We start from the raw sequence: 27,861 nt of genomic DNA, 5'->3' as shown, positions 1-27,861 counted from the left end.
AGATTTCTGTGTTTCATGCCACAATCAGAAATGTAACTGCAAGGGCCTTCTACAGCTTTTGTTTGTTTTACAATACCTCCTTATGGTCCCATCCTTATTCTCCAAGCATGACCCTGAGTATATTAAAAGTTTCGCTGCAGCCTCTATTTTTGAGGTACCAGTTTATTTACAATGAACCAGAAAACTGCAAGGCTTCGGATATACCATGGAGTAGTAAAAAAAAATTATTCTTTTTAGATAAAGAATAAATAAAAGCTTGACAGGTTTGGACAGCTTATTAAACAGGTCTGTAGATTATGATATTTACAGTCTATACATTTGTTTTTAACTCTTTATCCTAAAAGAAAGCAGAATTTCACCTTGTTTGGTGTAAAAAAGGTATGAAAATGAATCAGTCACCAATGGGGAGAGCAGCAAACACTAGATGGCAGGAAGTTAAAAAGAGTATTTTTGTTTTGTTACTATAAATACATTAAAAAAACTACAGGGAACATCACTACAAAGACCCAGTATGTAAAGCAGTTAGAGAATGACAGGAGCATGCTTAGCAGCAGAGACAGGTGAAGCAGGAAGAGCTCTTCTGGAGTGTTAAAGCAATTGGTTTATCCCCAGTTCAAATGCAACACACAACCACCTTGAAATGTCAGCTGCGTAGCCTCACTGCAACACTTCCAATCAGTGAAACTTCACACAGGCATAACAGCTCACCTTTTATCCTAGCCTTTACATAGGAGATAAAATATTGTTGAGACATAAGGAATTGTACCTGAAGTCTTCATCATGACTGCAGAATGATTCTTGCCATGAAAGATACTGTACACGAAGGTAATTGTGTATGTTTCTACAGCTTACTGCCTCTCCTTTCTTTGACATGCATCAAATGATGCTCCTATCTCACAATTCACAGTTAAGCAATTTTTAAAAGCAAGGTTTTTTCTTTTTTTTTATCTTTAATATGTTCTGATGTAACTATTGCTTGTGAAAGGAACCAGAAGTTGACTATATCCCCAAAGGACACGTCTCCTTCGACCACTCCCCCATATAATGTATTAACAAGTTTCAGGTTTAAAACTGGCAACTTAATAAGAAAATATGAACATCAATAATAAATATAGAGCTGTGCAATAAAGTTGGAAGGGCCTAATTTTCATCAAACAAATTACTTATATAAAATTGAGAAGTGGTTAAACTATCAGGTAAAGCCAAAGCAGCAATACCATTGCTAGTGATCCTGTACAAACACAAGTGCAGACTTATGGCCAAATTTAGGGCTTGAGGTTTTAAAGTTCTTTAACTTTAAAAACTCATAAGTGGCAAGCATTTTGCTTCTTGAAATCAGCACCTCAAAGATCCTTGTTTTCTTGAGAGGGTAGCTGTGCTGGGTGCAGTAGACAAGTTACAAGCTTTGTCTAGATGATGATCAACTCGGCCATGCCAAAGTATAACCTGTGTTCTGTATCCTCAAGTTGCTAAGTGACCCCAATAAATGGCAACACCTTTAGAATTAATTGTAATCAGTGTCTCACAGCTTGCCTTCAAAAGCAAATGCCTGTATTTTATATTTTATTTTATTTTATTCTATAACAAGTATTAAATTTTCTCTATTCATCTTATGGCTAAAAAAAAAGCAGCTAGTGATATGAGGCCTAATGATACTACAATTATTCAACCGCCTGCTGTATTACAATAATTCCTAATAGTCACATGTTGCAATCTATGGCATATTCCTTTCATGCAGTCCAGATAGAAAACACATTCTCTTCAGCAGAGTCTGAGACCCAGCAGCACAAGATTCACAAATCTTGTATTTCAAAATATGCTCAAGCAACTAAGAAGCTAAATGCCCAAGAAGAAAACTGCATCCAAGTGATGCTGAGACACAGCACGGAAACCCCTCAGAGCCTGTAAAAACAGTCAGATGAGAAAACCAGCACAAAATCCACCCTGTTGGGATTCTGTGAACATTCATGCACTCTGCATGTATCACATCCTAAACACAAATATACAGTCAGAGTAGTTGGATGTGGGCACAAAAACTGGCAAACAGACAGGACACTGAAGCCAAAAAAGAAGCTTCTGGAAATTCTCTGCCGGTACTGCAGCCACCCTCCTAGTTTTCAGGCTAGAATATGCTCTTTTCAAAGGCTGCCTGTGTCATCTTTCAGCTATTTACCAAGCAGTGCTATGGAGCAGCTCCAATAAAAGATCTACTTCTGTTTCACCTGCTTAGGTGAAACTGATGATCACAACAACTGCCTTCCTGCAAGATTTTGCCACATGACAACCTTTCATGCTTGCCTGTATTTTGTGTTTGCAGCCAGAACCCAAATAATCCTGATGGATAAAACACTAAGCATCTGAAGCTTTAAATCTTGCAAAATAGAAAAGAACAACTTATATTGCAAAGCAGATTATAGCTATGTTTGCCAGATATCTTTCATCTAAAAGATTCTGCTGTTTTAGTTGAAGATATTTCCCACTTCTTTCTACTCAGATGCACGCTAGCTACTGTTTTAAATATTCTTTTCATGGGTGGAACTGAGTGTTCAATATTCCCCTCAAAAACCTTACAGTCCCTGTAACTTTTAGATTTGACATTATAATAACTGAAAGCATCTGACTGCTCTATAGAATGCCAGAGTTCAGAGCTGATCAGACAGCAGTTTTTGTTTAGCTTGCATTTCAATGAGAATGAGATGAAAATCACTTCTGTATACCTACAAAAAATGCAAACAGCAAAAAAGCTTGGCTATTTGCACTATCAGGAAATAGACCAAGACCTAGATAAATAAATAATCTCAGCTCTCTTTGTTTCTAGATACTGTCCTCATAGCTTAGATCACAGGTATGTCAGCTGCAGGTGAAGACTTGCTTCTCATCTCTTTTCCATGGGCAATTGAGAACTTTAAACCTCAGCTAATGAATCCTTCCTTCTACTAGTAAAAAGTTACACAAAGTGGTAACAGAAAAGCAAGAAGAATTAACGAAGCATAAAACCCAGTTACTTTGAATCCTCTGACACTGCTTATAAATGCTTTATATCTTACTACAATACACAAATCTTTTAGTGAAGTATAGCCCTACTGTAGGTAGCTGGTGGATTGGAAAGGTTATTCAAGCAAGTTTAAGTGTTCTTGGTTTAAAAAAAATGTTGAAATGTTTGCCATTTTTTCTCTACCATGTAAAAAAACCTCCACATGAAAAAAAAGTAAGCAATTCCCATCTCTGTTTTGAACAAGCACAGCAGGAGTGCTGTGACTCTCACTCTCACTCAATGGGACACCAATGTGTCTTCTCCCACCCCTTAGGTTTACAGTGTCCAAAAACATTGTGTTGATGGAAGCCTGAAATATATTTTCACCCTTAGGGCACCAATATGAATCTAAGACTTACATTGCAATCAGGAGAACCACAGGTACCAAAGTGATTTTGCACACTATATACAGCTTTAATGTAAACCAAAACATTTTATTTCTGCCCTACCTGTTTCATGGATTTTTGGATGGTGGTTTGGCTGTAAGATGCAGGAACTGACCTGTATTTAAGGCTAGTTGAAAGGAACATGTAGGATAGCACAGTAAGAACAAATCTGCACAGAGGAACAGTTGCTGAGGAACTGACATCCATACTGCGTAAGTAAAGGTGAAATGGGAGGTGTTGTGCCAGACAAGCTGTAGGCTGGTCCCATGGACTGAATGTGTCTTTACCGTAGGCAAAATATTTTCTGGTTTTCTTTCTTTCTAATTTAATCTAATACTCAAGCTTCATTTCATGGTGCAAAGCAAGGTACAGTAGACAAGTGTAATAAGGAGCTTCACTTCAAAAGCTTCACCTTCCTGATGCAAGCTATAATGCTAATGTAGACACGACCCAAACTACCACTATTCTTTCAAGAGTGTTAAAGCACTCCAGATGGAAAATAAAGGCTAGAAGTCAGCCAGCATTTCACATGGAAACAGAGCTCTAATTAATTTAATTCAGCACCAAACCATACTCTGGATTCTCATTTTTTATATTTTTGTTAAATCATCATGCTGAAAGTAGAAGCAAAGATGTCATGCCTCTGAGATGCCTTCAGAGGAACATGGTCCCTAGTCATCCCTGTCCTCCTCTGGTTAAAAATAGGACATTTGCTTTAATTAACACAATTTATCTCACATCTGATCTCATTAAAAATGGCCCAGGCAAATAATGTTTTAAACATTTTCCTGTGTGTATTTATTTACAGTTGGCAGGTACCTGTAAATAATACCATGATTCGGAGGGAATTAATTTCAAATCACGTTTAGAACAGATTTGCTGAAGTGTTTTTTCTCCACTGCAGAAAAAACCCTTTCATGCATCTACAATATTTTCCCAATGATGTCTCACTGAGCATTCTTCTTTGGTCTGTCATAAAACTCACATGTAAGAGAGATAAATGAAGCAATTAGGGCCATAAGTCTGCAAAGACTAGTTATTTAAGCTGTAATTTAAGTAAATTTAAGACTAACTACTCTGGATGCCTTACTGGAATTACTTGCAAGGGCTTAATTTTCAAAGGGCCTGTAAAACAGACCCCTCTCAGGAATCACAAGTTTGGCCAGCCACACTTTCAAGAAAGAAAGTACTAAATATAATTTAAAACAGCATTTGAATACATATCCACCTAAAGCAGGAGACCACAAAGAAGTCAGGAATATTTTCTTCTGGCAAGCATTAGTAAAAGGGCACAGTCACTGGGACACTAGTTTTTCATCTAAAAGTAAAAAACTGTATTCTGTAGAAGTACATACATTCGTTCCCTAGGTAAAAATAAGAGGCATGATGCACTACATCCAGACAGGACAATCTTTCCTTTTTCATCTGGTAATTGAACTTCAAGTGGGGGTCCCAGAACCATCTTGAGCATGTCAGTGCCTTGCAGTGAGCCACTTCAGCTGACAGAGTACTGCTGACAGCTTCTCTTCATTCAGAAGGAGAGCTGACAGCCTAACCCTACACCTTCAGCAAAGCCTAAGTCACACCACTGTGTCATATTACAGTGTGCACCCAAGAAACAGAAGAAAAGAGAAACTCCTCAACACTACAATGTCGTCAAATAAGGTTCATGAAATAGGGGAAAGTTTTTGAAAGATGAAAACAAATACCTGATACACTGCCTTTTACTAAAACTGTTAAGTGGAACTGAGACAATCTCAAAAATAAAACACTTGCTTTTTGGTCTTGCTTCAAGTTATTACCTGCAAATCAGAAGTACCAAAGCAAGACAAAACTATTTGTCAGTATCTTTTTGCATTTTGAGGGGGAGGAGAGGAACAAAAAAAGAAAAAAATACAAACACCTTCTTCAACACAGTGAGTTTATTAAAGCTTGGTAAATGTTCTATGGCTTTTCAGATTTTGTCTTCCCCTGTGCAGAAAGGAGACTGGCTCATGCCTAGAGGACTCTTTCTAGCTATGTTTTCTAGCTATAAACATAAAACATGGCCCCTTTTGGTTAGCATCTTGCACACACTGCCTGCTTTCACTCAGTTTATGGAATGTGTACATACAAAATTAAAACTGCCTCAGAGGTCTGCAGAGCTGACAAACAAGAACAGAAACTGCAGAGGCAGGAAGCCTGTTAAAATAGTGATTACCAGCATGTGTGAAGTATATAAGGCACTTCTAATATAGTATGCTGCCCAGAAGACTCTTCTCCACTGTGACGAAATATAAACATTCTTCTGGAGTACAGTTAGGCTTGGAGCCATTACCCTCTTCCTCAGGATCAGAGGTGGCTCCATACCTAGGGTACCAACACTTCAGAAGGATCAAGTTGGGTGGGACAGGGTGGGGCTCTTAACCAGGATGTTTTTCATCCAGAAACAGAGACTCTGATCTCTGAAGTCAAACATGAAAACCTTCTCCTCTCAAAGAAACATGCATAAGAGCATCAAGACAAAGAGTTTAAGTGGCACTTACGTGGCATGATCCCTTGGCTCACCAGCTCCTCCCGTGTGCGTCGCTGCTGGAGCTTCAATTGCAGCACTGCACGAGAGCAGAGAGAGGGGAGAGAAGGAAACCCATCAGTGCAAGAAACAACTGAAGAGACATTTTCAAACGCATCTTGCTTTCTTCTTGGGATGCCAAGGCACTAGCGAGCAGCAGAACAGAAAGACCCTCCCCTCCCACCCTGCTCTCCTGCAATTGCAGAAGTGGCCTTCAGCAGCCAGGTTTCTGTATTCTGCTGCGGGCAAGAGAGAGGAAGTTGCGCAGGGTCTTGGCAGGGTGATAAAAATCCGCAGAGCCTGCCTTGTTTCTCAATTCTTTCTAGAGCACCAACTTCTTTCCAAACCATTAATATGAAAAAACAAAGGGCAACAACTGACTGACAGTCCTCCAACAAACACAGAGTGACACTCCAGTTGCTAATGACTCCTGAAAACTCTAATTACCATGTGTAGATTAAATTGATATGACAAAATTATTGGTCATTACTCTAAATTACAAAGCTGATTTCCTTCCTCAACCCAGAAATTCTCCTTCATAAACATCTAATGAAAGTGAAACATCATGGATATATCTAGAAGTGTCCTTGTTCCACACCAAAGGAATCCCTTATCACTACAATTTTTCCTATTTATTTTAGAGTAGTGGAACATATTCATTACCAGTATGAAATGCAATTTATTTTTTCTAATGCAAATACCTGGAGTAGTCATAATTTCAACACTTAGATTCTAACAGCAGTTTGTCTTTAAACAACTCAATCAAAGCAATATTGTAGAGATTGTTCTTACAAAGACAGCTTCCATACAAAAGGGACAAACCAAACCCAAAGAAAAAAAATTACATGTGCATGTGCCAACACACATCAGTTTAGGACAACCTGAGTGTACATCAATAGACGCTGAATCCTGTCTGCAATCAAGCCCAAGCTCTTCCGAATACTCAACATAAAATATTACAGAATGAATGGCATGGCATCTTCCCCATTTTCATTTCAGTTTCTCTGTCAAGCTTCTGTCTGTTGTACGGTCCACTTAAAAGAAGCCCACACAAACAAAGCAGAACCACCAGAGAGCAAAATTACTCTACAGTCCAAGTATACAATCCAAGTACATAATCCTTATGCTTCCTTCCTCAAGGACTTTTCTGGTCCAATACATTCATTTTATACATTACGTCCAAATTTACAATGCACACTCCCTAAAGTAGGGACCAAAAACTTTAAGGAAAAGATACCACTTCATCTACTTACACACATTACCACATTTTACCTGTTCCATTCAACCTCCTATTTGCAGGTTGCATTTGACCAAGATACATCCTGTAATAAGGGTCCTGGTCTTCATACGACATTAAGGACAGATCCATCTCTTTGGTTGGCTGCACAGTGTCTATTCACCCTCACTTACATTTTCACTGAGATTTGTCAAGTTTTCACTTCCCTTGGCTCTTGATGTACCTTTTTCTAAAAGGTTTATGACAGTGAGGATATATTTTCTACCTGTGGAGGTACTTCTGTATACAATGTGCAATCACGTTACCTCTCCTCTTTCTTAAGCCAAACTAGAATTTCTTAACATAGGCACTCTGGGCAGGAAACTGCTTCCTTTAGTATGGGGAAGGGAGAGAGGGAGGGTGGGTGTAGAGAGCACCATGCTAATTCTGTGTGGGATCAGCCAAGAGCCAGAGTGATGAGGAGAGAACACAGAGGGGAAGGAACAGACCCTTCGTTTGGCTGTGAAACTGGAAACAGAAGTGGAAGTCCCAGACTCTTCCTCCCACCCAGCATGCTATCACACTCCTACTTCTGTGCTAGCGTGAGGGCTAATGCAGTCTCACAGGCAGCCTGTTCACAGAGATCTTCATTTGCAGGACTGGTTTGGAGGCGATCAAAACCCAGATCAGGTGGTGACGCATCTACACCAGCACTTGACCCAAGAGCTTCCCCTGGCAGCATCCAATCTCTTACTCTCTGCATCATCATCATCGCTCACATTCCCCTGACTGGTGGCTGCACTCACTGACATGACAGAGACCACAGCCCCAACAAAAGAGGGAACAGTTTCCTGTCTCAGTTAGTGAGGTGACAAGGACAACTGCCTAGCCAGGTGTTTGCTAAATGCTAACATGAGGCAGGAGTGAGACTTCATCCTCCCAGCAGCAGTAGGCCACTAAGTTATTTCAGCCCTATTACGTAACAACACATTAAATCTCTTACTGTAAGGCATTATTTCCACTAGTGAGCCATTTCAGGGACTCTTTTGCATAGCCTAAATTAGCATACCTCACTAATTTGTACAGGCAAGGGACACACCTATAGCATCAGGTCTATCTCCACAGCTTTAAGTGCAAATAATCTCATTCTTGCTCATGTCTTCCTACTTACACAGCTAGGAATGTATGTTAGCCCTTTTTGACACTTCACTATTTCTTTGCTAAGACCATCTAGTTTCCCTCTCATCTCCAACTAAACCTACTGTTTTTCTTCCACCTCTCAGATTCTGAGATTTTCAGCTAAAACTTCCACCTCACAGGCAGACAGGCATCTTTTGCTTCCTGATGCATATGTACTTGCTCCTCTGCCCTCACCTGTATTTAGGCACATTTTGCCCAACTTTCTCAGTTTGTCTCAGTGATCTAAACCATTTTTAAATGTCATTATTTATGCCTCCACTGATCTTTGTTCCATCTACACCATTACCATCTTGTCTCTGTTTCCAGACCACACCTGGCTGATCCCAATTAGAAATATTTTTCTGCTTTCTTTGATTATAGTAAGATCTTAATTCAATTAAACAGTGCTTCATTAAATTCAAAGATAGTTTTAAAAACCAAAATATATCGCACTATGAAGGTAAAGACCTTATAAAAGTTTTTAACACCCAGACAAAACTCCCAGCAACCAAATTTCACATATCCAGAAAACAGAACTGCATTTGAACAGAGCTGTTGTCACAAACTGAAAAGCTAAATAGAGTGATTAGACTGCTATTCTTATACCATCTAAATTCTTTATAAAATTTTCCGTAGTTATTTTCCTGGAACTGATACCAGATTAGCCACTCTTTACTCACTCACCCTTTTTCAGTAGTGAGGCAAAAGGTTACTGGTTAGCTCTTCTGAAGTATCCCTGATGTTCCCTGATTTATTAGAAATTAGCCTCAGCCAGTCAGCTAGAGACTTCATCAAATGACTTGAAATTCCCTTCCTGACTTCAGCTTCCCTTACAGATTTTCTAAATATATCCTATTTCTGTATCAGTTACCATCTACTACCCTTTTTCTCTACCCATTATATGCACCTTTTATTTTTAAACATTATGTCCCTCCACGGCAAGAAACTAGCAACTGTCAAAAGGACTAAACTGGAGAAAGGAAAAAGATCATTTTCAGGATACTTTTCATAGGCACTAAGTAATTCCTAGCATTTATGAATGTATATACTTACATGTTAAGCACAAGCTATAATCAGCAAATAATCTACTTTTTTTTCCCAATATTTTTGTGGCAGGGAGGAAGGCAAAAAGGATTCTTTCAGTTCACTCCTGAATTCATTTTGGCTTAAATCAGTACTTGGAGTTCCCAACACCACTTCATATATTTAGGAGATCACCTGTTTACGTGTGCAAGTGTGTGAATCCTATATATAGATTAACAGATGGCCCAAGAGCCAATCCAAGACTCTTGTACATGGAGCTCAGCCAAAGTTCTAGTATGACCAGAGAAATTCAAAGTTACTCAAAGACAGACTGGAGAGTAAGTCTTTCAGCCACAAACCAACAATCTTCTGTTTCCTTTATCCCTCTACTCAACCTTTAATTTTCAAATTAAGAATAAAGCAGGCCATGTAAAGGAGAGATATCTCTGCTGGCTAGAAATTAAGTTCCATACTGGTATCTTCCTTTCTACCTCTTTCATTCCACTTGTGTCACAGTCTGTGCAACATTTTGTGGGCTTTTGTTTGCTTGTGTAGCTTCCCCACCCAAAAATGAAGATAATTCATTTATTTCAAAAGGATGGAAAAATCTGAAATATAATTTAAAGTTGGTCAAGGCTTTTGTATCTCTAATGAACCAAGAATTGGTAAAAGATTCCAGAGGAATCAGGGAGCTGATATAAAACACTGCTGCCAGCAGTTTAAGAGGAGGGGTAGAGAAGACTTGGGGGAGAGGGGTATGCTAAGAGACAAAAAACTTTGTAATACAGCTACTATCAACAGATTTACACTGTTAGTGAAATACAGCAAGTCATGACTATTTTCTTGTTCACCTTACCACAGTAATGCCTTAACAGGGAACCCACAAGCAAATTCCAAGAGCTTATTCCTACCTACTCATGGCTGGTGACAGCTCAGAGCAGTATACACTTAACATAGATAGGGTGCACCTTTATGGATACTTTCAGGACACTTACAGCTCTAGTTGTAGCCCAGGGGTGAATTAGTCGTAAGTAGTAGCAACTAATATTTACGATGACCTAAGATGTTTTTGCAGCTCATCATCTAAATCTGGAACAGCATGCCTGAAAGCCCTTCTATTTCTAAACCATAGCTGATGTTCAACAGTTTGACTAGAACTGCAACAGAATGCAGACTGCAGCCTCTGCATCTCTAGAGAAAAAAAAATAAATCTCATCTTCAAGACTGTGTCACATACCAGGACAGGTTTATGACAACAAATTAAAAATATATTCTGCATTTCCTGTGTTTTGAAAACCAGCAAAGAGAAGCACACAGCTCTGAACTGCAGCTTATGGTGGGGCCTTGTGCATGGTATGTTGAATACAAACTTACTGCCAAAGGGACTCTGTGTTGACATTTCTATAAAATCTATTCTTCTCAGGAATCCCAAGTGATATTCGAGGTCACCCAAACAAGGTAATGACTAAGCACAGCCGTATGGTGTATTACAAAGAGCAGTTGCACAGAACAGGGAGGGAGGAAGGCTGCTATAGCCAAATGAAACCCTCTAGAGGGGCTTAGGGAAGCAGAACACCCTGGAATTTGGGCTAGGGTACCTGTGCAAAAAGGAAGAGTGTAAGATACAAACAGAATATTAAGCAGATTGGCTGTACGATCACAGGCAAGGTTTATTGATTTTGGGAATTCTGTGACAGCGATCTGCCTGATAGAAAAATTTATCCTTGCCAACCCAATCAATAAGTCATGTGACTAGAAAGAGAAACCACTGAAGCACAAGTGAAATTAGCCTAACTTCATTATCTAGGCCGAGGAAAGTGCACGTGTAAGTAAAACCAGTAAAAAGCAAGCTAAGCACTTTAGTGCTCATAAGGGTTCATAGTAATTTATTTGCATGCCACTCAGCACCTCTGCACACCCCATTTGAAAGCCCAGTGCTAGAGCATCCTCTTCACTGAGAAGAAAGCATTAATAAAGCGCAAACTGTGATGGAAACCTGGCAGTTAGTTCATCAACACCTCTGCCTTTCAAGAGTGACAAAGATTTTTTTTTTTAAAGAGAATTTTCACTGGCCTAGCACTGAGTAGGTCTGACTGGGTTCGCTTTGTGAGGGTCAGAGACCCCAGCCTAAGGAAACGTGGCACTGGGACATCATTAGCAGCCCACGGACATTTTTCAGTTTGTCAGTGCAATGTGTGCACTACCATTAGTTTAACCAACACCTTCTGTGCAGCCAACTTAATTATAATATGCAACCGTAAAAGATTACTTTGATGACACAGGGTATTTGCTCAACAAAATCATCACAGCTGTTTGTGTGGAACAGGGGCCTCCAACTTAAGTATCAGAGTGCCATGGAACTACTGCTTTGAAGGCTGAAGCCACCTCTCTGCTTACCACTCGGTCAGCAGCAGACGTTCCATTGACGCTGAGAATTTTTTTCCTAGTTTCTGATTAAGTAGTCACATTTGACAAGGAGCCAATGCCAAATGCAGCTTTGGAATATGCAGCACATCAGCAGTTGTTTTCAGTGGAGATTGTATACATTTATGATTTATTCAGTCCCTTGGAGATGGGGTGAGAAAACCTTTCCCTCACACTGAAAATGGTCTCTAAGCATTTTTCAGCTGTGCTTGCTAACAAAAGGAATGTTGAATGGCATTAGCCCTTTCATGCTTCGATGGGAAGCCAGATCAGGTTCTGGTTCACACAGCAGCAAGAGCAGCATCTGCTAAACTCCAATTGCAACACCTTTCTGTACAGAAGAAGCAAAGGGCAGTTAGTATTACCAAGTATTTTAGAGTTGTCTCAAGAAGCTACAAGAAAAATTCAGCTATGGTAGTTTGTGATCAATGAATGAGTCACACGATGGTAAAAATTAATTCTGAAAATAACTCAAAATGCTGAAGTGGACAACTTACTTTTTTTTCAGAGCTGTGTTTTTCTGGCACTGTTGAAAACATCCCCCAGATCACACAGAATGCACTAGAATAGGGGTAACCAACAAAGAAAAGCCAACTTTTCAGGCCTTTTTTAAAGGCAATTTTCTGAGTCTAACAGCATTTTAATCCACTAACTGCTGATGGGGAATACACGCTGGCTTTGCATTTAGGCAGACTGTGCATTTAACAGAGAAGCATTTAAGTGAAGCAGACTGTAAATGACACCCAAACTGCAGGGATTATATGACAGTTTACTGCCCTGGGAAGGGGATGCCAAAAATTCATGTCCCTCTGTGGGGTGAAGGAGACACTGCAGGTACACTGTTGATCCTCACAATTTGCAGGCATTTACTGTTGCTGGGAATAGCAGCCATATAGTTCTTTTCTTCTCAGTGCATTTGAAAGAATAGCTTGGAGCTGGGCTGAGCAAAGGGACAGTTAAGCAGAAGTTTATTTCTTTACTATTTGAGACTATCTTATGTTCCACTACCTCTTTTCTCTACTGAAGCAACAATGTCTGCTATTAAAATGCAGGCAGTTTCCTCATCTCTTCCTTAGCAACCATACTACAAAGAAAATGTAGTTTGGGAGGGTAAAGAATAGAAAGAAAACTTGTTTTGGTTTCTTAAACTGTTACAACAACTTTTCACAGTAGAGGCAAAAGCCACTTGTTTATATTCATGCTGTGGTCTTCTCTTTTTAAGAAGTAGGATTAGGACCCTGCACCCGAAGAGAAGCCCTGTGAAGGAGACCCTGAACAGGGAACAAACCCAGGATCAGAAGCGGTTCCCTATTCCAGGTCACATGAATGATGAAAGTGGATTTCTTAGCAGCGTTGCAGAAATCAGCACGTCCTGAGGCAATATGCATAGATGGGCAGGTGTCTCATATCATTTTGGAGGACACTGATAAACTTACCCAGCTGTGTTTGTCCAACAGAGATGATTGTAGGCACAAGGCCAAACAGGAGGTTCAACGCTACACAGCCGCATCAAAGGCAGATCTTCTATACAGAACTTGAAACTTTCGCGACCACCTTTTCTGTCTTACCCTCTCAGTAAGGTTTTGCAAGCTTCCAAAATTACTACAGGTGGGCACAGGAGCACAGTTCTGCCTGACATAGACCTAAAACCTCTATCAAAGAGATTCTTGGAAAACCAGAACAGATCTGTCACCTCTGAAGCAACAAGTTTCAAAATATTTCACAGTAGATGTGCTAGTAATAATCCAAGGATATAATGTGGGGCATATAACACTAGGGTAGTTATTTTCCATCCAGCACTTTCAAAATCCTACAGGCTCTCAAATGCCCAGTAGCTTTTAAAAGCAGATGAAAAGTACAGAAAAAGGAATGACTGGTCATTTAAGAACATGAAAAGAGGAGGAAGAGAGAATTAACTGACTAACCTTCAGGACAAGGCGGCCTTGTTTCTTGGTAAAATCACACTCTTCAAAAAGCTTCTACAGCTCAAAATGTTCTTGGGTGACATAAAATCATTGACATGGCATGCAGCTTACATGCCCACTGATGTATTAGATACATTGACTATATGATCGTGTACCAGTAGACTACTTTTGGCTACAAGAAACAAAAAAACAGGTACAGGGCAACAGTCCCTTTTGGTTGGGATTGCGCTGTTGCAAGAGAAATATAAAATACAAATATGAAATTTTTAAATGTTTTCAAAGGATGAAGAAATACTTGCAACAGTATAGAAGTGTTATCTTCTAATACAGAAGTATTATCTACTAATGAGTCAATGTTTTACAGCACTAAATAGCTCTGTTAGTGGAGACAGAAAAATACAGACTCTTTGATATGGTTAATTTAACAGAATCAAAGATCCCAGCCTACAAAAGAAACTGTTTCCCAAAGAATGTGAAATCAGAAGCAAATACACAATCAAAAGCAATAGGATCTGTTTTCACTCTCTTGTATTACCCCAAGGTAGCTGACTCACACGAGGAGCACAGAACAGCCAGATACCTCAGCAACAGAGTTATGAGGCTTCACATCAAACTTGATACAACGTGGAAACCAAAGTAATAGTAATGAATTACTGTATTTAGAAGATAAAGCCACAGTTTACAGCATTTTAAGGTTTTTTTTAGGACACAGAATTACAAACCAAACCAGAGCAGTAGCACAGCCCAAGTATCATGACATAAAATGATCTACCATCCAGACAGGACAGAATTGTTACTCCTGCTGGGTTCTCAAAGGCTCACGTTAGCACTGGCATTCTGGGGTGGTGAAATGTGCAGATACAAAAGGAAGAATCAGTTCCAAGTCTTAGAAGTTTACAATCTCACTCCTCAATATCACACACAGTTGAACACATTTATTTCTTGAGTGCTACTCATGCATGTATGGCTAAATAACTTGCTTATTACTATGAAAGTTATGCTGAATTTTGCAGGGTTCTTTTAATGTATATTTCAAATAAACAGCAGCTGCTGTGCATTTTACAGCACTTGCCTTTACAGTCTTCCTTCATGATTCAACTCTTGCCATTTCCATTAAACATGTAAAATTTAGGAGGAGTTTAATGCCATTTTAATCATTGCTACTTTTTAATGCAGTAATAACTTTGGCTTCTTTAATAGTAAAATTTTAAAACCCAATAAATGTAATAGTGTTCATACATAGGTCTTTCTCTTGAACACGTAGAAGCACACTTTTATAATAAAATCCTGGTACACCTAGTAGTCCAATTCAGTGGTCCCTGAAACTGTTAAAATAGAATCATAGAATCATAGAATTGGCTGGGTTGGAAGGGACCTCAGAGATCATCGAGTCCAACCCTTGAACCACCGTTGCGGTTGCTAGACTATGGCACTGAGTGCCACATCCAGTCTCTTTTTAGGTATCTCCAGGGACAGAGAATCCACTACTTCCCTGGGCAGCCCATTCCAATGCCTGATCACTCTCTCCATAAAGAAATTCTTTCTAATATCTAACCTAAACTTCCCCTGGCACAACTTAAGACCATGCCCTCTTGTCTTGTTGAAAGTCGTCTGGCAAAAGAGACCAACCCCCCCCTGGCTACAACCTCCTTTCAGGGAGTTGTAGAGAGCGATGAGGTCTCCCCTGAGCCGCCTCTTCTTTAGGCTGAACAACCTCAGCTCTCTCAGCCTCTCCTCATAGGGTCTGTGCTCAAATCCCTTCACCAGCCTGGTTGCCCTCCTTTGGACCTGCTCCAGGACCTCGATATCCTTCCTGAACTGAGGGGCCAAATAGGATTTTAAGAAATTAGCCCGAAATACATGTAATCTGGTATATTTAGTAAAACATGCAAACTGTAAAAATGTGCAACAAGTTTGTCAACAGGAAAAGTTGGTTTGCTTTATGTGCAGGGTACTGATTTTTATGAAAACGTTTTTTCCTAGTAATACTGGTTAGGTGAAAATTAAGTGTTTGAATCACTAGGCACACATCCGCATCTCTGGAATCTGGCTGCCATGCAGGATTCAACAAGATAACCTGTAAGAAAACACCTAGCTGGAAAGGTCTAGCTAAAATTGACACACCAGTACAGTAAATATTATCTGTAATCAGTGTTTGTTGATGCCTTCTATCTATCCATTGTTACTATCTATAGCTGGAAGAGAAGCCTTGAGGAGGGAAAAACAGAGAATTTCCCAATTCCCCATGTAAACTTGACTCACAGTCTATATTGATTTGTATGTTTCCATGAAACAATGAGCAAGGAGGAACTAACATTGCCCTTAACCACCATGCAAAGAAGACCCTAGAAAAAATTCTCCAAGATAACTTAATGTGACATGGCAGATAGGGACAAATGAAGGAAAAAGAAGAAATGGGTAGAAATATCCTGACAATCAGACCTACAGCTGTCTACTAATGTGATGGCACAAAAGTCAAGATGCTCAAGAGAAAAACAAGTTTGAACCTTTTTTTTTTTTGTTATTGTAAAGGTAGAGGCATTTCTGCTTATAAGAAGAAAGAGTTGCAAACATTTTTATTTGCCTTAAGGATTACACATGGGAGTTGCTCATATTTTTTTCTGAAAAATTAGAAGAAAAAAGGAAAAACGTTTGGTGATACATCGGAATCTGAGCAATTTTTCATTTTATTTAAGGCTCTGGGTTCAAGGGATAATATATTTTTGTGTTTCTAATTAGAAGAAAACAATCTTGAGACAGTGCCAAGACATATCCATGAAACACGATTGATTAGACATGTTTAAAGTACTAAAATTGATTAGGAAATCTTTCCGTTCCTCTTTCACCAATAAGACATAGTGTAACGTTTTTTCATTCACAGTTCACCTCCCATATTGAAATTTCTGCTACAGCACAGCACTCCAAAAACTTCCTCTAACATTTCTCTGAGGCTGCGGTGTTGGTGCAATGATTCAGCCTTGCTTCTGCCACAGGGTACCCTCTACAGACACTTTAAAAGCTCCCTTCACAGAAATCATCCAATGGTCAAGAAGATACCACAGAACTCCTGTGGCAACAGCTGGAATGCCTCAACATATGAGCTGTGTTTTGGGGTTTTCCACTTAAATGAGGGATAATTCTGTATTTCCAACAGCATTTCAGATTCTTAACCACCTAAAGATGTTTGGTTTACTGAAATCAAACACAAATGAGAGCAATTCTTTTTTTTTTTTTCCACAAGTGGTAGAATAGGGACTTTAAAGCATGCAAATTTAATACAAACCCAGAAGTACTTTATAAGAAGTAATTAACCATTTATAAAGGGAACTCAGAAAGCTGGCACTTAAAATTTTAAATAAGCTATCTTGAGCATCTCCCACCTTCAGTTGGTTAATTGTGCTGACGGTTGCTTCATGGAACAAAAGTCTCTTTGCCCAACATGCATATTACATGCAAAATAAAGACTCGGAGCATTCCCATCTAGCATTCTTGCCACCAGCTTTTGTCCAAGCCCCAGCATCCCCCCTTAGCAAGAACTTCAGGTAGATGCTACAGGGAATTACCACATTTCTTTAATTTATGATGGTGAGACACATCTTTGCTGTTTTTTCAAAGACACACATGCCACAGGCATGGCATTTGAGGTTGAAATAAAAATCCCAGCCTTTTACTGGAACAGACTAACAACCATGTAGTTTAAGTACAAATTCTATTGCAATTCTGTTTCTACTGAATTACAAGATTCAGCTAAGGACATCATTAGTCTCAACATGAAAAATCAGTTCCTTCACAGCAGCCCAATATGGTAGCATTACACATAAAACCACACTGAATTTCCTCGAACTCTTTATGCTGTGACCACTTATCTACCTACTACTTTGTATTTCCCTTCTCTTTGAATATTTATTTTCTTTCAAAACTTTAAACTTCAGATCTTCAGAACTGACTTTCTTGGGTTTTTCCACGAGGGAAGATCCACAGCATTGAAAACAAATCCAACTATGCATCTTATTTTAGTTCTTAAGTGCTACCATAGCTATAGATAGCAAAATAATATAGTTCTGTGTAACAGGTCAATCAGCAAACTAAAAAACTCAGCATTCCAGAACAGCTTGCATGACCACTCACTTCAAACTGGTGGTCAAATTCTGCAGATGTTTAAAATGTTACTGCTGGCTCAGTCCTTTACTGAAGGGCACAAGAGGAGACTGCCAGCAGCTGCAGGTACTCCTACACTCCTTACACAGAGTGGAAGGTTCTCTCCAACTGCTAATTGAGGTGGGCTTTCACTAATCTACTAGAAAAGAAAAAATCAAGTGAAGGGCAAACACGTTTCTTTTCTGTTGCCCCCCTCCAGCAAAGAGGCAGGGGAGACAGCTACGTGGTGACGTGGTGACAGCTACGTGTGGTGCAAACACAGCAGAGTGTTTGCAGCCTCTGTAGTCAGATTCACGGTCACATGTCAGTTCTGAAGACACAATCCTCCTTCTGAACTCACAGTCAATGTGACAGCTATTATTAGTAGCAGCAAAATGGTCTCTCAGTGAGGCACAAAGGTACTACTAGGTTAGCATCCACTTCTCAAATGCTGCCTTCCGCTTCTATGAAGGGAGAATTTGACAACGCAATACAGAAAAGGGTGTGGGCTTTGCAAGCAGGTTTGGAAGGACTTTCACACTTAAGTATTATACAGAAAAAGGCATGGAACCTTAGCAAAGTGAAGGGAAGAAAAGGAGCATCACAAGGAGCATTCACCAAAATAAGACAGAAAACCCACAACTGCTTACAGGGACAGGTTACATGATGCTTGTAATACTGACCAATGACACATTGGGAGCTTGTACATCCTGGCTTTCAGAACTGCTGTGAAATATGCAGAGATGAGTAACCAAAGAACACAGCTACTGCCACATTCAATTCCTACAAAAAAACCAAAGCTGTCACCTCCATGCATTTAATACTAGAGAAATAGGTAGCACCATGAAGTTGAGGAAATTCCACTCAGAGAAAAGTCAGCAGTGGATCTTTTCCTTTTACCACCCAGAGAGCATCCCTGTTCTCCCCCAGCAACCCAGCTGGGCAGCACAGTGTTAGTGCCCTGATAAGTGTTTCAGTGAGGAAGGTGAACACAAGGGTGTTAAATGTGTCAGCTTGTAGAGTGCAGCAGAGATGTCATAGGAAATACACTCAGAGTGGTGGCAGACCCTCACACTCCAGCCTATGCTTCAGGTCCATGAGATGCCTTTTGGGATGAAAAGCATAAATAAGGCTGCAACAGATGATCTCCATCTCCACCGAGAAAAAAATCCATTATGGATATTTCTACTGAAAACTTTCAAATAGCAGGTTTTTTTACAAAATATTTTCTTAACAGCTGCTTACTTCTGAAAAGCCATATTAAAATGAGACAATCTAGAAAACCTGGATTTCACCATTTTTCACTGTCAGTTTTGGAAAGAACCCATGTCCCAAAGCAATATATCCTCCTCCTTATGATTTACCTTCTTAGAAATTTCACATTAGCTTCACTGGGCTAACTAGTCATACTCTAACTTTAGAAGACAGAGCTGCAGACTAGAAAATTCAAACCTTTGTTTTCTTGGAAGACTTGCTTACTATATATCACGTATCAAATAAACTTTGGCACTAAGCTACCTGCACAGTTGTTCTACCCATCTCGTAGGATGGGCAGGAAATATCCTGAATACATTGATGAGCAAAAACCATTTTGTAGTTCTTACTAGTAATCACTGTATTGCAATGTATTTGAGCTATTGCAGGTCTGTTCTTTGTTTGGAGAAGTATTAGGTGAGGAAATTTTACCTGCCACCAGGTAAAAACATTGTTTCTAATTCCATTAGCCCAAGTAAAAGAAAGAAAAACATAAGCTCTACTCCATGTAAATGCCATTCAGCAGATTATGCATACGTTTACAGTCCTCCTACAAGAAAGGGGAAAACAATTTTTTCCATAGGCTCTCTGCATGTTTTTGTTTGATAAACCTAAGCTAGATCAGGAGCCATATCCCCTTCCCTTCCATAGGCTGCAAGGGTTCTTGGCAAGAAATGTGCTGCTTTAACATTTTGGATCAAAATTTATTGATGCAGCAGGTGACAAGATCAGTAATCCAATGCTCAGAAAAGACAGGATAGATGGGAGTTGGGACACGAAAGGAAAGATCTAAGCAGGCATTTATTTTTGGTATAGATATTCGATAAGTTGTTGATCAATGACTTGCAGGTGTGACAGCATGCTGAAAAATCTGAGGTTACCATGACATCTTATAGATGATAAAAGTACTAAGATAAGATTTACACAGGCAGCCTGATGTGGATTCAAAAACACAAGCTGAAGCCACAGCTATCACTGACTCTTATATTCTTTGGGCAGGACAGTCTCAGTGACATCTGCATGGGAAGGACTCTGAACAAGCATTATTTATAACTGCAGGGTCTGGTTCTGGATGCAAACCAGACAATTTGAGCTTAAGTTCTGTTTTCAAAAAAGCATCTGCTTTTTAGCAGCTCCCAGGAAGTCTAAGCATCAGCCTTTGCTGTTTAAAAGTATAAATACAGATATTTTCTTTAAAAATTCCAAATAAATAATTTCAAATGATAATTTGAAAACTACTTAATTTTTTTAAACTTTATTAATTTTTCCCAGTTGCTGGGATTATCAGTATCCCAGCACCAGTGTTGTTGAACATGAATCACAGTTTATCTGTGAAGAGAATACAGTTAGTAGGGCAGTAAAGTACTTACTGCAAATTTTACTTGGTATTACTAGTTCAAAGCATTGTCTGCATAAATGCTACTGACAGCTGCACTCATTGCACCACACCCAGTTTCTATTCTTTTCTTTTTTTTTTTCTGCATGCCTTGAGTACTTACATCCCCTTGCCCTTGCAGGTCCCAGTCTACAACTCTTTCCTTTTAATATTACTTTTCATTAAAGAATTATAGTAAATGCTTTTAGACAAATGAAGTAGATCACAGAGTGGTAAACAAGCTAGCCTCTGTTGCTCTTCTCCTCCTCCTCCTCCTCCCATTCCCAGCATGAAAATAGCCAGGGCTGAAGCAACAGCTGGGGATCATTACACTGACAGGAATAGTTCAGTAAACTCCAAGAGGGGAAAATATGTCATATCAAAAAAACAAAAAATGACATTAGAGCAGCAGGACCAAAAAACTATGTGAATTCAACTCCAGAGATAACGCTACAACTTTCCCCATCCACTGACAATGACTAATTTATAAAAACCTTGGTCACATTCAGTGTTAACCCTTTCCCAAAGCTTTCCACTCACGTTAAAAAGTTGACAAACATGCTGAAATATTTCTAAGCCTTCACAGTCAAAGAAGGCACACTGGGTAGTAGGCAAAAATAAATTTAAATTGCCCTCTTACTGACAACTTCGAGCTATCTTGCATTAATGTATCATTATCTTACTGTCACTGCACCTCTTACCTTTAAAGCATCACCACAGTCACTATGCTACACAGTCTTACTGCATACATGTTTAGGTTGCCTTTATGCCTAAAAAATGAAAGCATGTTAGCCCCTCATAAATTCAACACATTTTCTATGGTTTCCTGTGTCAGAGCACTTGCACAAAATATTCTGAATTGTGGGATATTATCTAGTGTAATTTAGAGATGTGCCTGTTACATTTTGTGACTGGTTTCTGATGTTCCTTGCCCACGCAATTTGCACGAGGCTTCAATTTGACATCTCCCACATCACCTTCAGGTCCACGCAGAACTAGGAAGACAAGGATCAGCCTTTACAGGAAAATGTCACCCTCCATTCCTTTGAGATGCCTCAGACAAGGGGGCTGCCCTCTTTGCTGAGAATCTCCTTGGTGTTGAGAGCTTCCAAGTCTACACGCACAGGTTCTTCTGCCCTCTGCTGGGTGAGGTACAGCCACCAAACAGCTTTACCTTCAGGTGCCCAGAAGAGATATGACAATAAGGTCTAGATCACTCATGAAGAAAGCCATATGTTAACAAGCAGTTGCATGAGTCCTGATCTCTTCAAAGTACTGGATGGATATTAATAGTTTAATCAAAGGCTAAGCTAACTCAAATTACCTCACATTTGCTGTGGACCAAGAATGTGCACACAGTTACTGCAGATCAGATGGCACGCAGGAACTTGCTCATGCGTCTGGGCCCTGAGACACAAATCTTGGAAAAAGACAGCTGAATTTCACTGTCAGCCCCCGTGTCACATTGAACATTTTTGAAGGCAGGACTTGAAAAAAAAAACAAAAAACAAAACATAGAAAGAAAAAAAAACCACAAACGAAACCATTTTAGTTTATGAACAATGAATGAAAGATGTTGCACAGAGGTGGAAAAGCTGGAATTTTCTTTTGTAACCACTTAATTGTAAGCTACATCCACATGAATGCTAAACAGTTTTTGAGCAGCTTTCTGAAATTTTCTGAAGCTTCCAATTCCCTCTTCATATCTTTAAGGAGGGGCTACCATAATGTGTTAAGTGGTCTAGGAACTGCAAACTGGGCTACGGTATTTGAAAACTAAATAATTCCAAGACATTCTTGAACAGAAAACATGTTTATGGATTCTTGAATTCTAGGAATTTTAGAAATAACTGCCTCACCACACACTTTGAAAAATACTTCCCCACCTCAAATCCATTTCTATGTGGAAAGGATCAGCAGTTCCCAAACTTCAATGTCAAGTCCCAATTAAAAAAATATATATACATCAGATTTAGGAGACCACCTGTTGTCCACAGACAAGAAAACAAGATGAAGTCTACTCCAGATAACCTGTTATCATGAGATTCATTAAGAGAATAGGTATGAGTATTGCCAGCATAATACAGTCACTTCTTATTTGCCAGAATTTATGAAGAGCAAATTTATGAAGGCTGGCACCCCATTCAACTCTGTGGTAACGAGAGGAAGAGAAGCACTTGAATTTTCTGTCCTGGGCAATAACAAAATTAAGCTGTCCCGTTTTTAGGGGGACCAAAACTAAGGTAAAACAGTTGTCACAGTTTCAACTCAATGCTAATTCTGGAATTCCAGGGCTTCCATAAGGGTTTACATGTGAGTGTATCTGCTTCTCCACTGCCTGCAAGATTTGGCTCTGCAAAATACAGTGCATGGTACAGTATAAATGCAACAAGCATCCTAAGGCTGCAGGAGACTTCAATGGAACTGCAGCAAAGCTACAGGGTTAGTCTTTTCTGACATGAAAGAAGCTGGCAGCATTTATTTCTCTTCCCTACCCTTCCTGTTTGGTACCTGGTAGAAAGCAGCTTTCATCATCACATATGAATTAGACACAAATCAGACACGGGCAGGTTGATGATACTGCTAGAATTTGTAGAGTCAAAACAGCTTTTTCAATAACCAGACTTACACAAGAATTCAATGACCTTAATTCACTTCAACTTGGACTGCAGCAAACATTTTTCTATGATTTTTATATTGACTGAAGTACTACAGAATTGCATTCATTTTCCTCATTCTACATGTTATCAAACTGTAGAGCTTGTGATACTTAGTGACTGGATGAAAGATGTATCCTGGCACTTTCAAACACAGATTGTTCACCTCCTGTGAAAATCAATGCCTTGCAAATAGAAGACAGCTGCTAGTTCTGGCTTTTGGCTTTTTTTTTTTTTTTCTTTTTCATTCTTTTTCTTTCTTTTTTTTTCTTTGTTTTTTTCCACCGAAGATAATTGTGCTGCAGTTCTTTGCCTCCAGAGCTGACAAAGTAATCTGGGAACACTGCCTATACTAATGGATTTATGACTCCCAAACTTGAATTTAAGGACTGTGACTTCAGTTTGCTTTTCCTTTTCCATATTTTTCCACCAAAGAGTATTCCAATGAAAACAAGCAACAAAAATTGCAATATTTAAAAAATCTAATAACAAGCCATATCTCAGTATCTGTTGAAGAGGCTTGGTAAGGGGAGTGACAATAGGGGCAGAAACTTAACAGTTTTGTTTGGCAGACTCAGCAGGCCTAGAGCTGCAGGTGAGAGGAAAATCCTCTAAATCAAACTGTAAAAATCATCTTCCACACACTGGCCATCTTTCCACAATAGACATGGCCTTATTCTGTCTGGCTTTTTGTCCTCAACTCCTACCACCCTTTTCTTTTCTGCCCAAAATGTCACTCAAAGTCATTGTCCACTCCTCTCAGATCTCATTACTTGCTCTCAAAATTAGTCATCACCTTATTTCTGAGACCACTGTGCTCAAGATCTCCACTCATTCTTTCAAGTTCCTATTCAAATTTCATGTCTAGCTAGACAGATACAGTATTTCTCATAAAACATAACTCTGATTATGTTTGCCATTAGCATTTTGCCATGTTCTGCCATTTTTCCCTGTAATCTTTTCCCCATTCCTGTTTGCTGCTATTTATTACGCTGAACACTATGAATGGATCACAGCTCTCAACTTCTCAATCTTTTCTCAGTCTCTACAGATCTTCCTCTTTTTTCATAGATATCACTCCCTGAAATCTGACCTCTCTACATAATCTTTCTGAATTGTCAAACCCTCATAAAAATTATATGTATTTGTAGAAGAATACAATTTCTAAAACGGATTCATATTTATATATACAGACCCAACTCCTTCCACAGTCTCCAAACAGCAACACGCTGAAACTCAAAACATGATACTCTCACCCCTTCAGAGTTTCCACATCAAAACACCCTTAATAAAACAGCCTTAAAACACTGGTTACAAGCCTCCTGTAGACATAGAGAAGAGGTAGAAACTTAAAATCTGAAATTAAAACTTCCAAACACAAGTGAAGTTGTCCCAAGGTCCAGCCACTGCAAATCACTAGATAACAGAGCTCCAAAATCATTCTGTGACATGCTTATGAGTGCCCTCAGAGACAATAGGTCATAGGAGTCAGTGGGAAACCCAAAATCTGGACTACTGCCCAGGAAAGAAAAATTCACTCGGATTCAGTATGCAAAGGGAAAAAAGAGAAAAGAGGGGAAAAAATACACAACCCACAAACCAACTACACAGTGCCTAAAACAAAGAAAGGAGAGCCTGCTAACCTTCTCGTAAGCTGTGGTATGAATCCTGATATGTGCTTGAACAGCTCTTCCCTTGCTTTGACACAGTCTCTGCAAGCGGCACAATCCCAACATAGGCAGGCTGAAGTGTCTTGGCTTTATCCAACATATTAGAGCAAATCCCTGGACCTGAAGGCTGATGCTGTAACACAGGAGGCGTCCCAGGCTATTGGAAGGGGTGCTTAATCCTCACAAGAGACCCAATCACAATCCCTCTCTACCAAGTTTCGGTGAATGCACCCAGTGGGAGAGTGGAAAAAAAAATTATTTTACAGCTAGATTCCAAGGCTGTGCTTGCATAGGAAGAGAGAGGTACTCGAGGGACAGACAAATCCTGACAGCCAACATCTAAAGATTAAAATCAGCAAGGCTTTTAAGCTTCCTGCTATCTCAGACCTCAGAATGAAGCCTCACTGTTTGAGCAAGCTGCTATAAGCGTTCAGGATCCCAGTGTGCAGAGCGCTGCTTATCAACAGATGCGTGGACTTCTCCGTGGGGCCACTGGCAGTAACAGCCAACCTCATTCACCCAAAATAGTGAACAGTTGGTTCCTCTACTCACACTACAGACACCTGCCAGACAGGCAATATCATGTGATTGAGCCCTACCCCTCTGTGCACACAGCCAGGAGAACACCACCACCCTGAGTGCAGAAGCCATACTGCCTTTTGTCCCCTCCTGTTTAAGCTATTAGAAATGGAATTTGCTTTGTGGAGAAAGCCAAACTGATGATCTGGGAAACAAAGGGTTATTAGATGCCTTTGCTCTGAGACCACGTGCAAGTAACAGAAGGCTACTTCTCTACAAGTGCACATTCTCACCTCTTCTCCCCTTCCATCATTTTTCACAACCTAATAGAAACACCTACCTGAAGATAATCAGCAGCCTCCAGTAAATAACCCACTGCTGCAAGCACTAAAACTTCAGAACCTGTGCATGTATGGAGGCACTCATCTTACCTGGAGCTTATTCAATGTGCATCATGAGCAGATGCCATATGGTGGACAAGCTATGGTTATACATATTACCTAGCATGGCACTGGAATCTTAAGTGTCCAGGGAAGAGCACAATCCATCCAAGCACCAGCCAAGAGGTATTCTCCCCAGTGCAGCTGTTGGCTTTGCTGGGTTTTTAATCTCCCTAAGCACACATAATAAAAGGTGCAAGGAAGTCTGAGGGGAGGGGGGGAAAAAGAAAAAGAAAGAAAAAAGAGGGGAAAAAAATTGTCCAGTGAATAGACACACCTGAATAAAAGTATTATGGTATCTTTCCAGAAAAAAAAAATATTTATAGTAAACTGTGTCATCCTACAAACCTGAAGCAAAGATATCCACAAGGACATTACAAAAATAAGAAGATGAATACTCCAAACACTATCGGAACAGTCTCCATTTCATATTCTGCCCCCCCTCACTGCCACAAGTTAAGATAAAAATTTCTCATCTCTAAATTTATTTTTTGAGATGCATTCAAGATGTTCTATTAAGCACAGCTAGTATAACAACGCCAGGGAGAAAAGGTCTCTAATAATGAAGTCACTATCAAAGTAAAGTGGTGTTCAACCAAACTTAAAAATATACAGAATTTTACATGTTTACTAAGTAATGATACTAGATGGCATCAGTGACATTTCTGGGTACCTACAACACTACACTTAATCTTTGAAATGTTCAACCATCATTCAGAAATTAATCCAAACTGAAGTTTGGATGCCTCTGGCAATAATATGAAGCTCCATAATCACATTGTTACTAAATTACAAACGTACACTCAACACAAACTCTCATCTTAAATTTAGGATTTGTAAAAGTCAAGTTAAAGGTTCAGTTTCACAATGAACTTTGGCCAATAGGATCAAATTACTGCATAAATAGATGAGCCCACTTTTTGCATGAGCAGTAGCAGTGGTGACCCTGCAGAGAGCTGCCTTGGGAAGCTGACCTGGCAAGAGCACAAGAGTGCTAAAGCCAGGATGAAGGAGAGAAGTTCCAGATCTCCCCTTTCAGCAGCAATGTGCAACTGCACATTGAATCAGGCCTGATGATACTCTGTGCAGACAGGTCTCACAATTACTGTAATAACTGAAGAACAACTACCCTGTGCCAGGCTGAGTCCTACTTCTTCTATCAAGCAGTACACCACCTGGATGGTGAAAAACACAAGACTCAGCTACAGATGCTGGTTTTAATTTGCCAACCAGGGCCTCTAAGCAGCTCACCATAGTGTACAAGGCCTAGGAAGCCTTGTGAGCTGGTTGCTCTATCCAACTGACTCACCAGTACTCAGGTAGTGCCAAAGCAGCCCAAAGATGCTGCCAAAGGTCTGATGAAGAGAGGCACCAAATAGCCAATAACATGACATGCATCGCCAGTTCTAGTGATCTGATGATATAACCAGTCCTCTGCTGCTGTAATTGCCAACTCCAACTTCACAAAGATTTGATCCTCTCAATGCAGTACTGAAGGGCTGCAGGTAAGTATGCAGACATACCTTTCTTCGTGTGCTGGAAACAGCCTGGAAAGAAAATCACCTGACTGGCTCAACAGTAGGTAGAAAAGTCTTTGCTGAACAAGATATTCTGATTTTTTTTTTTTTTCCTACAGCATCAAATACATCCTACAGAGATATTTAATGTTTTGAAAGAAGGAGCAGTTATCCAAAACAGAAAAAGATGGGCCAGAACGCTCCAGAAAGGACTTGGATCATGCCCTATATACTGTAAAAAGACAAACTCCGAGGGGTTAATGTTGGAGAATATATTCAACACAAGCAGGCATTTATGGGGTACCTCCTTGCAAAATACAGATGCTGACAGATGAGTAGAGACCAAAAGCAACTTGTCTTGTATGAAACACTGACATTACTGCCTGACATTGATGAGATTTAAGAAGTTAACCAAACGTTTAACTTGTCCTATTTGATCCTGATGTATTGGTAAGAGATCTGAAAGTCTGATCAATGATCACATGGACAGAAATGTCAATGAACTATAGGAACACGTAAGGCCTTTGGAAATCAGCAGGGTAGAAAGGGAAGTG

At 39.7% G+C, this 27,861-nt stretch overlaps 1 protein-coding gene across 1 annotated transcript in view; it reads right to left on the bottom strand.

Moving 5' to 3' along the window:
- Positions 1-25,258, bottom strand: part of MRTFA (myocardin related transcription factor A) — a 49,624-nt gene extending 24,366 nt beyond the window's left edge. Inside the window, 2 exon segments of the mRNA XM_030468506.1 lie at positions 5,946-6,011; positions 24,805-25,258. Of these exon segments, the coding sequence (XP_030324366.1) occupies positions 5,946-6,011; positions 24,805-24,931 (193 nt within the window). The 5' untranslated portion in view covers positions 24,932-25,258.
- Positions 25,259-27,861: the final 2,603 nt, after the last annotated feature.

This window comes from Calypte anna, chromosome 1, assembly GCF_003957555.1.
Source record: "Calypte anna isolate BGI_N300 chromosome 1, bCalAnn1_v1.p, whole genome shotgun sequence".
In the NCBI taxonomy this organism is placed as follows: Eukaryota; Metazoa; Chordata; class Aves; order Apodiformes; family Trochilidae; genus Calypte; species Calypte anna.
The sequence above is the reverse complement of the archived record's forward strand: the minus strand, read 5'-3'. Positions and strand labels throughout refer to the sequence as shown.